The sequence below is a fragment of the Urocitellus parryii genome, chromosome 9 (genome assembly GCF_045843805.1).
Source record: "Urocitellus parryii isolate mUroPar1 chromosome 9, mUroPar1.hap1, whole genome shotgun sequence".
NCBI classification, from domain to species: domain Eukaryota; kingdom Metazoa; phylum Chordata; class Mammalia; order Rodentia; family Sciuridae; genus Urocitellus; species Urocitellus parryii.
This window is the reverse complement of record NC_135539.1, coordinates 17,463,399-17,476,828: the sequence shown is the minus strand read 5'-3', so window position 1 is coordinate 17,476,828 and position 13,430 is coordinate 17,463,399. Positions and strand designations below refer to the sequence as shown.

General features: G+C 50.0%; 1 protein-coding gene across 1 annotated transcript; it reads right to left on the bottom strand.

Moving 5' to 3' along the window:
- Positions 1–5,348: 5,348 nt before the first annotated feature.
- On the bottom strand, positions 5,349–12,740 carry Aqp8 (aquaporin 8). Its single transcript, XM_026392169.2, has 6 exons — positions 12,694–12,740; positions 12,316–12,563; positions 9,584–9,710; positions 8,205–8,419; positions 6,718–6,852; positions 5,349–5,397 (listed from the first exon to the last, which is right to left on the bottom strand). Exons 1-6 carry the CDS (start codon positions 12,703–12,705, stop codon positions 5,349–5,351), a joined length of 786 nt encoding a protein of 261 aa, XP_026247954.2. The 5' UTR covers positions 12,706–12,740.
- Between the last annotated feature and the right edge of the window lie 690 nt (positions 12,741–13,430).

Sequence of the window (13,430 nt, the reverse complement as noted above, 5' to 3'; positions counted from 1 at the left end):
TTCTGTCCTGTTTCTTTGGAAATGGTCTCAATCCTATTTTTGGAAAGTGGTATAAACAAATAGAGATTTTATTCTCTGATATCTTATCTGAGATATTTAGAACCTGCACTCGTAATTCCTACCTGGACTTGCATTGACTTCCACAAATACCTCTAATTCTTACTGTTGATTTCGTTACACTTTTGATATAATTTGTTTATCTGGAGAGAAATACTAGTTTTTTGAAGAGGAAAACATCATACACACATATATAGCAGCTCAGGGCAGCCTATCATTATGGAATGAGCTTTAGACCAGAAACCAAAAGAGACAGGTTTGGTCTTGTCATTGTCATTACTGAGTGATATTTGACAAATCACAGCCTCTCTCTGCTCGAGAAGCTTAACTCAGTTGCCAAGACTGCTCAGGCCCTTGTGTTGGTGAGGCTGGGTGGCGTGTGGTAGAGATATGGAAGAGGGCATCAGGCCAGGCCCCCCGCCTGGCTCCCCACTGCAGGGAGCCTCGGGCCATGCTGAATCTACTTCCTCTTCAGGGAAGGGGTGTTGTGACAGCAAAAGAGCTTGCTAGATAAGAAGGAAGGAACGTCACTCGGGTCCAATGGCAGGCAGCCCCCAGGCACCCTGATAGCCACCGGCAGGTAGCTCAGGTGAAGAAAGTCAGTTTTGTGAGATCTGGTGCCCAGGGACAGAGGAAACCAATGAGGAGGGCCTGGGGAAGCCCCAAGTGGAAGGAGTGTCTGGGTCACGTGTGTAACTGTAAGCCTCGCCTCTGCCTGAATGTGTTCCAAGACCAAGTATAAATGTATGTCTGTCTGTTGTTTTGTATTAATGTTCACTTAGATGTCTTGAAAACTTATATGTGAAATAAATGCTACAATAAATGGCTCCCTTTGATTCCTGCCATAATTTGAAGGATCTTTTTCTATTTGGGAAAAGAAAATATAGGAAGTTATAAGCTCATTTTATAGATAATTAAAAGGGGGGGTAATTTCAGTTTTATTCCAGTTCATGTCTGTCCCCCATAACTAACAGGAAGGGATCTTTTGTGAGTCCACAGCTATCCCACACAGCAGTCCTCTGGTAACTGTCACTGCCATTGTCCCAAATAGTGTTTGGCTCTAACACTAGGGTGGAGTTGGCACTGGCTGGGCATACTGCATGTGTTTCTGAGGCGGCACACATCCCCAGCCCAGTGTGGAAGAAATCGTGACAGTTTCCCCCAAGATACAGTCATAGGGGAGGCAAAGTTTACGTCTGTACTCCTGTGGCTGGACCTGAGGATGAAATTAACATAAACCAAACTAATGGCAGAAAAGCCCACAGATGTGTCTATGTATCTGGGAGTCTCCACGAGAAACAGAGACCTGGGAAGTAGCACAACACAAGCCATTCTGTGCCAGATTGAGCAGAGAGGCAGTGGGGGAGGAGCTAGAATACCTGGGAAGCCCAGAGGACAAAAAGAGTTATTTTAGAGCTGGGATTGTGGCTCAGTGACAGAGTGCTTGCCTTGCATGTACAAGGCACTGGGTTTGATCCTCAGCACCACATAAAAAATTAATTGTATCCATTTACAACTAAAAGAAAATTTTTTAAAAGTTATTTTAACAAGATCTGTACAGAATTCTCTTGGCTCAACTCTCCATCTCTGGTGATAAGAATGTTTCCTCCTGGAGTGGAGAGGATATCTTTCACTTGGAGGCTGTATCTCCTGCTTTCAGAAAGAGGAGGAGTCAGGACGTCCCTCTTCTGCCTGCTGTTTTTCAAGTGCTTTGAGCTGAAAATATCCTTATGCCAAAAGGGGAACTATTTTGATGCAGTATGGTCACCACAGTGTTCCTTTTGTCACTGTTTTGGCATAAAAGGAAGAGTTCCAGTGGCTTTCACTCAGCCCTTACCATAATGGTCCCAACCCCAAGGACCATGGAGTCTCTGAAGAGATTTCTCCATATGCTAAGGGTGTGCCTCCAGCTCAGCTAGGGAAGAAAACTGGAGAGAGGACCACTGGGTGGGCTCAGAGAGCCAGTTCACCTGAACATGAGGTAAATTCCAGACAAGGTGTTTCTAACTCATAGACTTCTTTACCATGATTCTGATACTTGGAAATTGTAAAGTCTTTAGTTAGATGATAATAATAATACTGCTATCACACTGTGCATTTGCTGCATACTAGGCATGGTGCCAAAGCTTTCATGGGGTTAACTCCTACAAGCATTCTGAGACAGTATTTTCATTTTAGAAGTGAAAAGCTGAGGCTGAGAGAAGTAAGTTCTTCAAGCACATGCAGCAAAAAAAAAAAAAAAAAAAAAAAAAAAAAAAAAGTTACAATTCTGAGATTAAATTTAGACCTTGATCAGGATTCAAACATCATAGCCACCATATTCGTTACTATAATGGTATTTCTAGTTCTAACATCCTAAAATTCTGTGACTTCCTTATTGTTGAGAAAAGGGGAAATGAGGTGGAAGTGAACTTAGGTGATATGGATCAATTTTGGTTTCTACTCTGTGGGGTGAGTGAATTTAGGTGTCACTGGATATTTTAGTCACTTTGCATCCCTGTGATGGAAGACCTGACAAGCAACGGAGAGGAAGACATGGGGGTTTTTGGCTCCTGGTTTCAGAGATTCAGCCCATGAGTGGCCAGTTCGATAGCTCTGGGCTTGAAGTGGGGCAGAGCATGATGGCAGAAGGGCATGGCAAACAGAAAGCAGAGAGAGCGAGCTGTGCTTGCCAGGGATAAAAAAATAAACCCAAAGACCCCACACACTTAATTTATGAAGCCATACCCTACCTGACTACAGTTACCAAATACAAATACCAAATACAAATACAAAAAAAAAAGTATTTTTTTGTATTCATTTCCTGTGGTTGCTGTAACAAATTGCCACAAACTTGATGCCTTAAAAGGACAGAAATATATTCTCTCATAGTTCTGGAGACCAGAAGTTGGAAATTGAGGTGTCAGCAGGGACATGCTCCCTCCAAAGGCTCCAGAGAAAAAATCTTCCTTGCTTCTTACAGCTCCTAGTGACTTCTTGATGAGGTCTCCTGACGGTATCACACCATCTCTGCCTCCACTTTCATGTGGACTTCACTGTACACAGTGTCTGTGTGTGCCATTTTCTGTGTCTCATAAGGACACTATTGTTGGACTTAGGCCATCCTAATCTAGTATGATTGCATCTTGATGTTTACCTTAGTTTTATCTACAAAGACCCCATTACCAGGAGAGGTCACAGTCTGAGGTTAGCATGGACATGAATTGCAAGGACACCATTCAGCCCCCTGCACTGCCTCATAGGACTGTGGCGGGGAGTGAAGGACACTATACAAGTCAAGCACTCGGTGCAGGCCCTGATACACAGCAAATGCTCAGAGAGTCCTGGAGAGGAGCATCGTGTGTGTGGGTGACTGCATGTACATATCACTGACTTATTATTTACTACATTAGTCAAAGGTTTCTTTCATTGTTTAGGTGAATGAAATAGTGACATTTCTTACTAAGTCTTTTAAATTTGCTCATTACTAACATTCTCAAATTATTTACTGCCTTTCTCTATCTTTCATGGTTGTTATTCTTCTGTTATTCTTCCTCTCAGAAATTTTGGGAGGGAGGGGAGGTACCTAGATCATATAACATCCGTGTGTTACACATTCTAATTGATGTCTGTTATAGGACACAGCAGCACCAGCAACTCTACCAGCTCTGCTTCATAGTCCCTATAGGATTAGGCAGGTTTTCCCAGTGACCAGTTCTTCACTTCTACTCCAGTGAATATTTTGCTCATCTTTTTTTAGAATTGGGTGAATGTTTTATTGTTGATGATTTTCCCTGACACTTCTTTATGGTGTCATAATGATTAACTTTCATAAATGACTCATTTCTTTTTATTGATGCATTATAATTACATAATAGTGGGATTAAGTGTGACTTACCATACAAGCACATGATTTGGTCAATTTCATTCCCCTGCACCTCCCCTTTCCTATCCTCCTTTCTCCCTGATATCCCCTCCCTCTACTCTGCTGGTCTCCCTTCTATTTTCATAACATGCTTTTCCTCCTTTTGACACATAGATTCTTTTATTCTTTTATTTTTGTTGTTGTTGTTGATGATGATGGATCTTTATTTTATTTTACTTATATGCAGTGCTGAGAATTGAACCCAGTGCCTCACACATGCTAGGCAAGTGCTCTACCCCTGAGCCCCAGCCCGACCCATGGGTTCTTAAGAGAAGATACACCCTGCACTTGAAAGGCATGAAGCTCAGGTTGTGTTTCTCTCCCTTCTTATGCTTTCTATTCGTGTCTCCCATTCAAATACCCTGTCTCTCCAGGCCTGTGCTCAGGCACTTGCTCAGGATTCTGCTTCCCCAGGAAACTCTTGCATCTCTGCCCCACCCCATCCCCCCCCCAACCCAGCTGGCATGCAGTGACAGGATTGATCTGTGTCCCAGCAGCACTGGGCCTTCAACCAAGTCTTGGACTCTGCATTGGTCTTCCAGCAGGGTCCTGAGGGAGCTGCTTTGGAGTTGAGTCTGATTAAGGTCCAGGTGGGCTCTGAGCACCCAGATGGGTCTGGCTAAGTGAGGCGGGCATTCCCAAGTACCTGCACTGGCACTGGAAGCTGGGCTCTGCTGGACTTAGCCAGACTGGACAGTCAGCACCCCACTTTGAAAGTTTACTTCATCCTCAGCAGTACCCACTTCTCCAATAAAAGGCAAGCCAGTGGACACAGGGAAGAAAAGACTAGACTTTTTATTGCAAAGTTAGATTAGCAGCTTGGGAAGCAAGGAAGTGGTCGGGCTCCAGAAGGCCCTTCTGTAACAGAGGAATCAAGGGACAATCCAGGAAAGAGAAAGGGGGTGTGAAGGGCTGAGAGTGTGGCCTGGAGCACTTGCCTAGCATGTGAGAGACCCTGGATTCTATCTTAACACTGAAAAACTAATAATAATAATGTGAAGGAAGGAAGGAGAGATGGAGGAAGGCAGACAGGAAGGAAAAGGCGGGGAAATGAGCTGATGTACATAAACAGCCACTTAACTGCTCTCCTGCTCCTGGAACTTGCCCTCTCAAGAAAAACATTGTGCTCTTTTCATCCCTGGGAAGTGCTGGCAACGCCTTCCCTAGGCTGAGGCCTCAGATGGCCACAAGCAATTCCAAAACATAGAGCATCCTTGGGCCTTTGTGGTAGTTTGTCTGTCTGTCTGAGAAGCAGACCCAAGTCATTAGCAGCAGGTCATTTGCTCATCTGGTCCTCTGCCCTGGAAGGAAGTGCAGAAACTGTCTTGTCCTTAGCCCAGAATGGGGCAGCTGAAGGCATAGGGGCAGCAGTTCTAGCAGTTCTGCTTCATCGTCCCTTTAGGATTAAGCGGGTTTTCCCATCTCCAATGAGGAGCCTACAGAGAGAAAGATGGTACCATGAGCTCTCTGAGCCCTTGGAGGAAAGACCTTTCACCATGTCTCCAGCCCAGAATTGCAGGATCTCTTCCTGAGCCTCTCCAGCCTTAGCAGTAACCCCTTGGGGACAGGGACACACTGGAGGTGCTCACTGCCACCATTCTGAAAGCATCAGAAGAGAAGGGCAAATGATGCTTTCCACTTGAGCCACAGGAGGGTCTTGAGGTCTCTGGGCTGCCGAAAGCAATGGTGTGAGCATCAGCCCAGCCCATGCCTGTGCCCTCCCAGACAGTGCCATCCAGAGCAGAAGGAACAGGATGTAAGAAGAGAGCCAAAGGCTGGGGCTGGGACTTAGTGGTAGTGCACTTGCCTGGCATGTGTGAGGCACTGGGTTTGATTCTCAGTACCCCATATAAATAAATAAAGGTATATCAGCAAATATATATATATATATATATATATATATATATATATATATATATATATATATATATACAGAGAGAAGGAGAGATCAAGCAGGATGGAAGGGGACTCTAGCTCTTTCTGCCTGGAGTCCACTTATCCTTCTGACAATATCAACTTTATTAACCATTGCACAATTCCGGGGAGCACTGTCCACACTGTATTTTATGTGAATGGCATCTCCTGGCATAATGCCCTTGGGGACACCACTTACATGGAGGGGCCCCTCTGAGGTTGTACAACAGCCCCATGGGGAACTGCTGCTCCCCTACTCTTGGCCCTACTAGCAGGTGGTCAGGTAATCAGGCTCTGCCCCACTCCAGGGCACACCCAGCTCAGCCTGCAGACATAATCACCAAGAGTTGCAATCCTCTTGGCTGCAGTGTTTGATTAAGGGGTGGACACCATGCTGGACAGACCACACCAGTGACCATCACAGGGTTTTAGCTAGAGCTGTCCTCCTCCTCTGGAGTGGTCAAGCTGCTAGAACATAAAGGCCAAGTGGTCTGTGGGCAGCTGTGCCTTCATTGGAGAGCCTGTCTCAGCAAAGCCACACAGAGCAAAGTGGAGCCCATGAGAAAGCCCAGATCCTAAGGACTCTGTCTGAGCACCACTGAAGCCAGCTCCAGCTCTGACTTCTCAATCATGACAACCAATGGATCCCCTCTTAGGGAATGGATTTCTGTGACTTGCAACTAAAGGTCCTGGGTGAATACAGGTTCTTTTTCTCTGAAGAAGGTTCCATCTTTCCTTCTCTAAGCCCAAGTGAGAGAGTCCAGTCCTCTAGCCTTGGGTTCTCTGGGAACTGTCCCCAAGGGGCCCATTGGACAGGCCCTGGCCCTGGGCCCCACTCCTACCTAATGAGCAGTCCTACGAGCAGGCCACCCAGGAGTGGGCCCAGCCAGTAGATCCAGTGGAAGCTCCAGTGGTTGGCCATCACAGCAGGTCCAAAGGCACGAGCCGGGTTCATGCAGGCTCCAGAGATAGCACCCCTACAAACATAGCCACACGTCACCAGAGCCCCAGCCAGGCCCACTCTCCTCAGATCCCCAGATAGGCCCAAATAACAGCTCACCCAGAAATCTTTCTAACCTCCCATATCAGGAGCTCCCAGGCAGATCCCAGGGAAAGCAGAGGACTGTTCGCTCTAAGAAGCCCAAGACGTGGCTCCTATCTGGACATACAGCCTGCCACTCCCCACTCACTCTTCTAGAAGAGTGACTGGCAAAGAATTCCTACTGCAGGAAATAAAAACAGATCAAATTCCTCTCCAAGTCCATAAAGCAAAGCCAGACTGTTGTCAATCTGTTTGGAGTCACGCTGCCCTGGACCTGCTAGGTCTAGCTGTGACCTCGGTTTAACCTCTCTGTGCTCTCAGCCCAGCTGGATGGAGAACTCTGTGTGTCTCCAGTGAAGTGGAAGGACCCTCCAAAGGTGGTCTGCAGGAGTAAGTAAGGAAATGCCCACAGAGCCCGTGCCTCAGCAGCCTTGTGCCAGTGGGGACTGTAATCCAGCTGGCCGAGCTGAGGCCCTTTGCACCCACACCTGGGGCCCAGAATCCTGGGGGACCACGCCCCAGGAGCATCTCTCTAGCTCTGCTGTCTGCAGCTTTACCCTAGGCACTCAGGCTGGGATTCTGAAGCCCTCATCCCTCCTGTGCCCAGTAGCCAAGGTCGATCCAATAAGCTTGCAAGTGAAGTGAGTGCCACAAGGGGGCAGCAAAGTACCGCCACTGCTCAACACACACCATCCCAGTTAGCCCTACCTGGAGAAAGGCTAGAGTTGGTTCTGTGTCCAAAAGAAAGGAAGAAGTTGGAGGTTAGGAAGGAACCTAACCCCTTCAGCAGATGTGAGCTCTTGTTCTCGATCTGTCACTTGACTTGCCATTGCCCAATGACACTAAATAAGTCACTTCTGTCCTCACTGAACCTCAGTTTGCCTCATCTTTAAAATGGGAGTAATCTCTGGCCCAGCTTTGTCTCTTAATGCCTTCCCATAATTTCTAAAAGGCCCAAAATAGAGACGTGGGTGTGGACGCTCCTTATGTGCCTGAGACTGCAGCCTACAGGGATGTTATTCACCATACAAAACATTAGAGAACTTTTTTCTGACTTTCCTTGAATGCAACTGGAAGGGTCACCCCAGATCACCTTGTCCCAGAGCCTCCTAGTTACCACAGTCCACACCACTCCCTATTGCTGCCCAAAGCCAACCCATTGTCCCCATCTGCCGCACCTTCCTAGTAGTCCCTACTGGCAATTAATGAGTGACCCTCAGGCCTGATCGATCCCCTGAGGCACTGCCCAGTCTGGGCATGGTGGTGTCTGTGCTGAGGGACACTCACCCTGCCAGGATATCCACGGTGACAGAGAAGCCAATGCAGAATGGGGCCAGAGAGCCTCGCGTCTTCTCATTGATGGCGCCCATGCACACGGCCAGTGCCAGCAGTGCTGTCAGGATGATCTCCGCCCCCAGCGCCGCCCCCACCTGCCCCTGCTCCTGGACTGTCACAAAGGCGGCCCCAGAGGCATTCCAGAACCTCTCCTCAGGACTCACCACCTGTGGAGAGAAGCCACTCAGTCTCACAGGGGGTCGAAGAGAAGCTGGGAGCCAAGCAGAGGGGGCTAGATGCAGGCCTGCCCACCCTGGGAGCAGGGAGGCCCAGAATGCCCTCTCTAGACAGAGAAATGGCCGCCGCCTCCTGTGGAGGCAGGCAGAGGCCAGGGCAGGGGAAGAGAGCAAAACACGGGACTCGAACCCAAAGTCTGGACTGGGCTACGCTAAAAGGTCTCCCATCCTCCCCAGCACACCCACACACACACCACGCAAGTCCACACCTTTAAGACCCTCTGGCTGAACAGACTCATGGGCAAAAGAAGGGAGAGGAGAGGAGCCCACCCCGGAGCTCTGTGTAGAGCTGTACAAGTCCTGGGGTTCAGGCTATAGGGTGGCTCATTGGTAGCACACTTGCGTGGCATGCCCAAGCCCCCGAACTCCATCCCCAGCACGAAAGAAAAGGAAAAGCTAGATTGATTGAATGGGAGGATTTTTTATTATTTATTTATTTTTGGTACCAGGAATTAAACCTACGGTTGTTTAATCAGAGAGCTCCATCCCCAGCCCTTTTTATTTTCTTATTTTGAGACAGGTTCTCACTAAGTTGCATAGAGTCTCACTAAGTTGCTAAAGCTAACCTCACCTTGGGATCCTCCTGCCTCAGCCTCTCCAGTTGCTGGGATTTCAGGAAGGCACCCAGCTGGATGGGAGAGTTTTAAACATAAATTGAGTATTGATTCCTGAAGAACACAGAGGCATTCACTCAGGAATTTCTCCAGGAAGATAACCATATTTATCCTATGTCCTCATCCAGAGCTTTGTGAGAAATGTATAGAATTGAGAAGTGAATGGATTTAAAAACCACTAGAACCATCCAAATCCATTCCAAAGCCAGAAATAGGCTCAGAAAGAGAAATGTCAAGCCATGAATTTGCTTCCTGATCTGTCCAGGGAAGAGCTGTGACCACATATGAATGGAAGAGGGTAGGTTTAGAGGGAGCCAAAGGTCCATGGAGTGTCCCCTGCTCCAGAAGAAAAGGGCCACTCAATTCCACTGACAGACATAAACAGAGAATTGGACATTTCCAAACTCCCTCACCCCTGCACCCCTCCAGCAGCCCCACAGGAGTCATCCCAGCCAGCCCAGCCCCCTTGGGCATCACCTACCTTGGCCAAGGCGGCCCCAATCAGCCCCCCACACAGCTGAGATAGCCAGTAGGGAAGAAGCATGATCACGTTGAGGCCTCCAATCAGCATGGCCGCCAGCGACACCGCAGGGTTGAAGTGTCCACCACTGTACACCACAAAAGCAGAAGAAATCATGAGACCAAGGTCCAGGGCTGACCACAGGCTGCCACCGGGGAGATATGTCCCTGCCAGTCCCTCAGGCTGGCTTCCCAGGGCCAGAGTCAGTCCAGGCCCTGACCCAAAGACAAGTACCCCAAATCTCTTCCCTTTCCCTGAGGTGCCAGATGCTAGGGAGAGGGGTCAGGAGAGGTGGGAGGGGAGGAGCTGCCCCTCAGCCAGCCCCAGGAGGGCCTAGAGGAAGAACATGTAGGGATTCCTAGGCTCCATCAGGGCCATTCCAACACGTGGCCACAGGTCAGACTGAGAGGCGACTCCAAATCAACAGCCCAAGAGAGGGACCCTGGCTTCCCCTTGTAAGTGGCCAGGGCCTGAATAAGAGCACATGGTTGACCTGTTCAGCCAAGATAAACCTTAGGTTTGGTCTGCAGTGTAATGAGTATAAAATCAAGATTAGTTCAGGCTGGAAATGGCACTGAGGATTGGGGAGGGGTTAGAGGTTTACAATCAGGTTAGGAACAGGGAGTTTGGGATGTGGGTGAGAGATGGACAAGTCAGGGTCAAAGGGCAAGTCTGGTTGACTGCCCACTCTAAGAAGGAACTAATCCCAGAGTTTGACCCATTAAATCCCTCAGGTCCCCAGGAATGGAACCTCCCCTAAGAGGGAAAGTGGCCCCAAGACCCCACCCATGTCACACAAGAGTCAAAGTGTCCCTCAAATATTAAGAGCCACCAGCAGGCCTGCCTACTCCCCAGTGGACCCAGGGCATTGAGCTGAGGCTGGACAAGGACATTGGCTCTGGACAAAAGGACTCTGTCCAGCACCCTGGTGCCTCAACACCAGCTGCCCCCAACGTATCTCCCCAGTGTGGCCCAGCCTGACCCCCAGGCCCCCAGGAGCTTCCAATGCAGAAGCACCAGCAGATGCTCAGATGTAAGTTGGGAAGAGGGGCCCCCCTGGCCCACTTGGCTTGAGTCAGATGGGGGTGAAAGAGTCAGACCCCTCCCAGGCCATCAGCTCCCCTTCTATCTTGGCAGCTGGTCCAAATGGCCGGAAGAGAAGCTGTCACAGAGAGCAAGGCTCCATCGGGACAGGCCTGGGCACCTGAGGGCCACACGTGCTCCCTGGACCAAGTTTATACTCCTTGACTGTGAACTAAGCAAGACACTTTCTTAGTTCCTTCAGTCATTGCTCACTTGGCAAATATTTATTGAACACTCACTACATGACAAGTACCGTGCCGGCTGCTTTACACACCTTATCTTGGCTCCGGTCAACAACCTCAAAGTCCGTACCTGGTCCACAGGAACGGCTGAATAAATATTCTTTGAAAAACACCAGTGATTGAATAAAAGGTCAGTACTACAAATATGATCTGCTGCAGGGCCTGAGAGATGTTCCCAGCTGGCCTGGCCTGGGTTCACTCCCTAGCTCTGCTGAAGAGCTGTGTGGCCTTGAGCAAGTTACATAACCTCTCAGTGCCTCGATAATCTCTCCCTGATAAGGCTGTTGCAAAGACATAATGAATTCACATGTGTCTAGCACCCTGCACTGTCTATGGAGTTGGTGCTCAATGAACATCAGCTGTAATGATTATCCACACGTACAGCGCTGCACACAGAGAAGTTAGTGACTGGCCCTGGTCACCCAGCTAAGAAGTGACAGAAGTTCTTCTATTCAACCCCAGGTGTACCTACTGAGAGATCAGGTGCTCTTCCACCTTCAGCTTCCCACGGACATTTACAAAGGTATTAAATTTCTCTTTCCTTTCTGGTCTCCCCAGAAACTATATTTCAATTTCCTCACTCAGATCTATTTCTTGAATGAAATTAAATACAGACCAACCTGTCCCAAATCACCCTGCCAGGTGTCCTTTGGGAGACAGCTGTCACTACAGATGACTCCCCAGGGAACGCCCCACCCTCAGACCTCCCCAGGGAGCCCCATCCAGATGAGAACTAGGCAACGGGCCACCTCCCTGCTCCCTGCCCTCCCCCCAGGACCCCCGCAGGCACCTGTGTACCCCAGTACTAGCCCACCTCCTAATAGTAACAGTGACACAGCAATCAGGGTTGACACAGCCCCAGGTATGACAAGCCCCTCATGTTCCCCTCAGGAGGCCTGTGGGTTTGGGCGCTGGAGCTGGACAGCTTAGCCTCGACTCCTGGCTGCACCGCTTTCCAGCCCTGCAGCCTTGGACAGGTTACGGGGCCTTTCTCTTGCCCAGATGTAAAATGGGGGACCTGTCCCACAAGGTCACCATGAGGATTAAATGATCAGTATCTGCAAAGTGCTTAGGATAGTGCCAGTACATGGTTAGCCATATATAATGTTGGCTTGAAAAATCATTTTAAAAGTATATTATTCCCATTTGATAGGTGGGGAACTTTGGTTTCAGAGACTTGCCTGAAGCCACGGGGTTTGTGGTCTGCACAGCCAAGATGGGCCAGGTGGTCTGACCTCCGGCCTACACGTTCCGCAGCACCCTGAGCGTGTGCCACACCCCCAAGGGTCCCTGCCAAGAGCTTTGCTCCCCACCTTACCCCCAGCTCCCCAAGTCAGCCCCAAGCTGAAGGCTCAGCCTTGGTCTCACCTGATGTTCCCCAGTATAGCGATGATGAGCCCCAAGGCCAGCCCGTGGGCCAGGGCCGGCTGCAGCCGCCCGGTGTCTGGCCCATTCTCGATGACCGACAGGCACCCGATGAAGATGAAGAGGGCAGAGCCCAGCAGCTCCACCAGGCAGGGCTGCACAAACCGCTCGAACCAGGACATGCGACACCTGACGCTCATGCTCAGCTGCTTAACCTTGCCACCACCAAGCTCAGTGTCACACATAGGTGCCTGCCATAGGGGAGAGGGGAGAGGAGGTACGGGTGGGAGGACAGCCAGAGGCCTCTGCCCCCAACCTGGAATGCCCTCTCAGCCCCCCCTCACCCGCCGGGCTGGGGCAGAAGATGTGGCCTGCGCTCACCTCTCCAGACATCAGTGAGAAACAGCCCAGGGCCTGGGCCGTGCCAGAGCTGCTGGAAGCCGTAACTGCTGTCCCCGCACGCTTAGCTTGGGGACCAGGTCCTCTGATCCCGCTACAGGCTCTGCCTCTTTTAAAGGGTGGCAGAAGCTCACTGAAGGTGTCAAAAGAGCAATAAAGCCTGGGCGGGAGGTGGCCCTGAGGCCCAGAGAGGAAACTTTTTTTTATCTCCCCAGGACGGGGCGGGGTGGGGGGTCAAGGATTGCTAGGCTTCCTGCCAAGCAGGGCAAAGGTGCTGAGCGCCGGGTGCTGGCTTGCTTGCATCATCGGAGGCTCTGGCTCCAGGCCCTGCTCTGTAGGAGATGGAGGGGCCCAGCACCCAGTCCCCCGCCTCCAAAGGCAACAAGCTTATGTAAATAGCGCGAAGAGGCCCCACAGATGGGGAGCCGCACTTGCTAAGTGACAGACTCCCCTTCAATCATTTTTCCACGATTCGCATGGACATCTTCTACCTGAGGCCTGGACCCCTGCGCTCCCCTCACAGCCTGATCCCACACCGAGTGTATAAACGAGGCAGTGGAGACAGGTGGCACTGTAGTGCAGTGGTAAAACACGTGGACTTTGAAAACAGGCAGCCTGGACCTTTCTGCTGTGTTCTGTTTCCCCCTGAGGTGCTGGGGTTGAACCCAAGGCCTCGTGCCCGTGCCCGTGGGCACACACTCCACTGAGCCCCAGCCCAG

Excerpts from the sequence above, each read along its gene's own strand:
- Aqp8 (XM_026392169.2), bottom strand. Across the intron at positions 6,853-8,204 it reads ACCGTGGATATCCTGGCAGG|GGGTGCTATCTCTGGAGCCT; the intron begins GTGAGTGTCCCT and ends CTATGTTTGTAG. Across the intron at positions 5,398-6,717 it reads CTCGTAGGACTGCTCATTAG|GCTCCTCATTGGAGATGGGA; the intron begins GTAGGAGTGGGG and ends TTCTCTCTGTAG.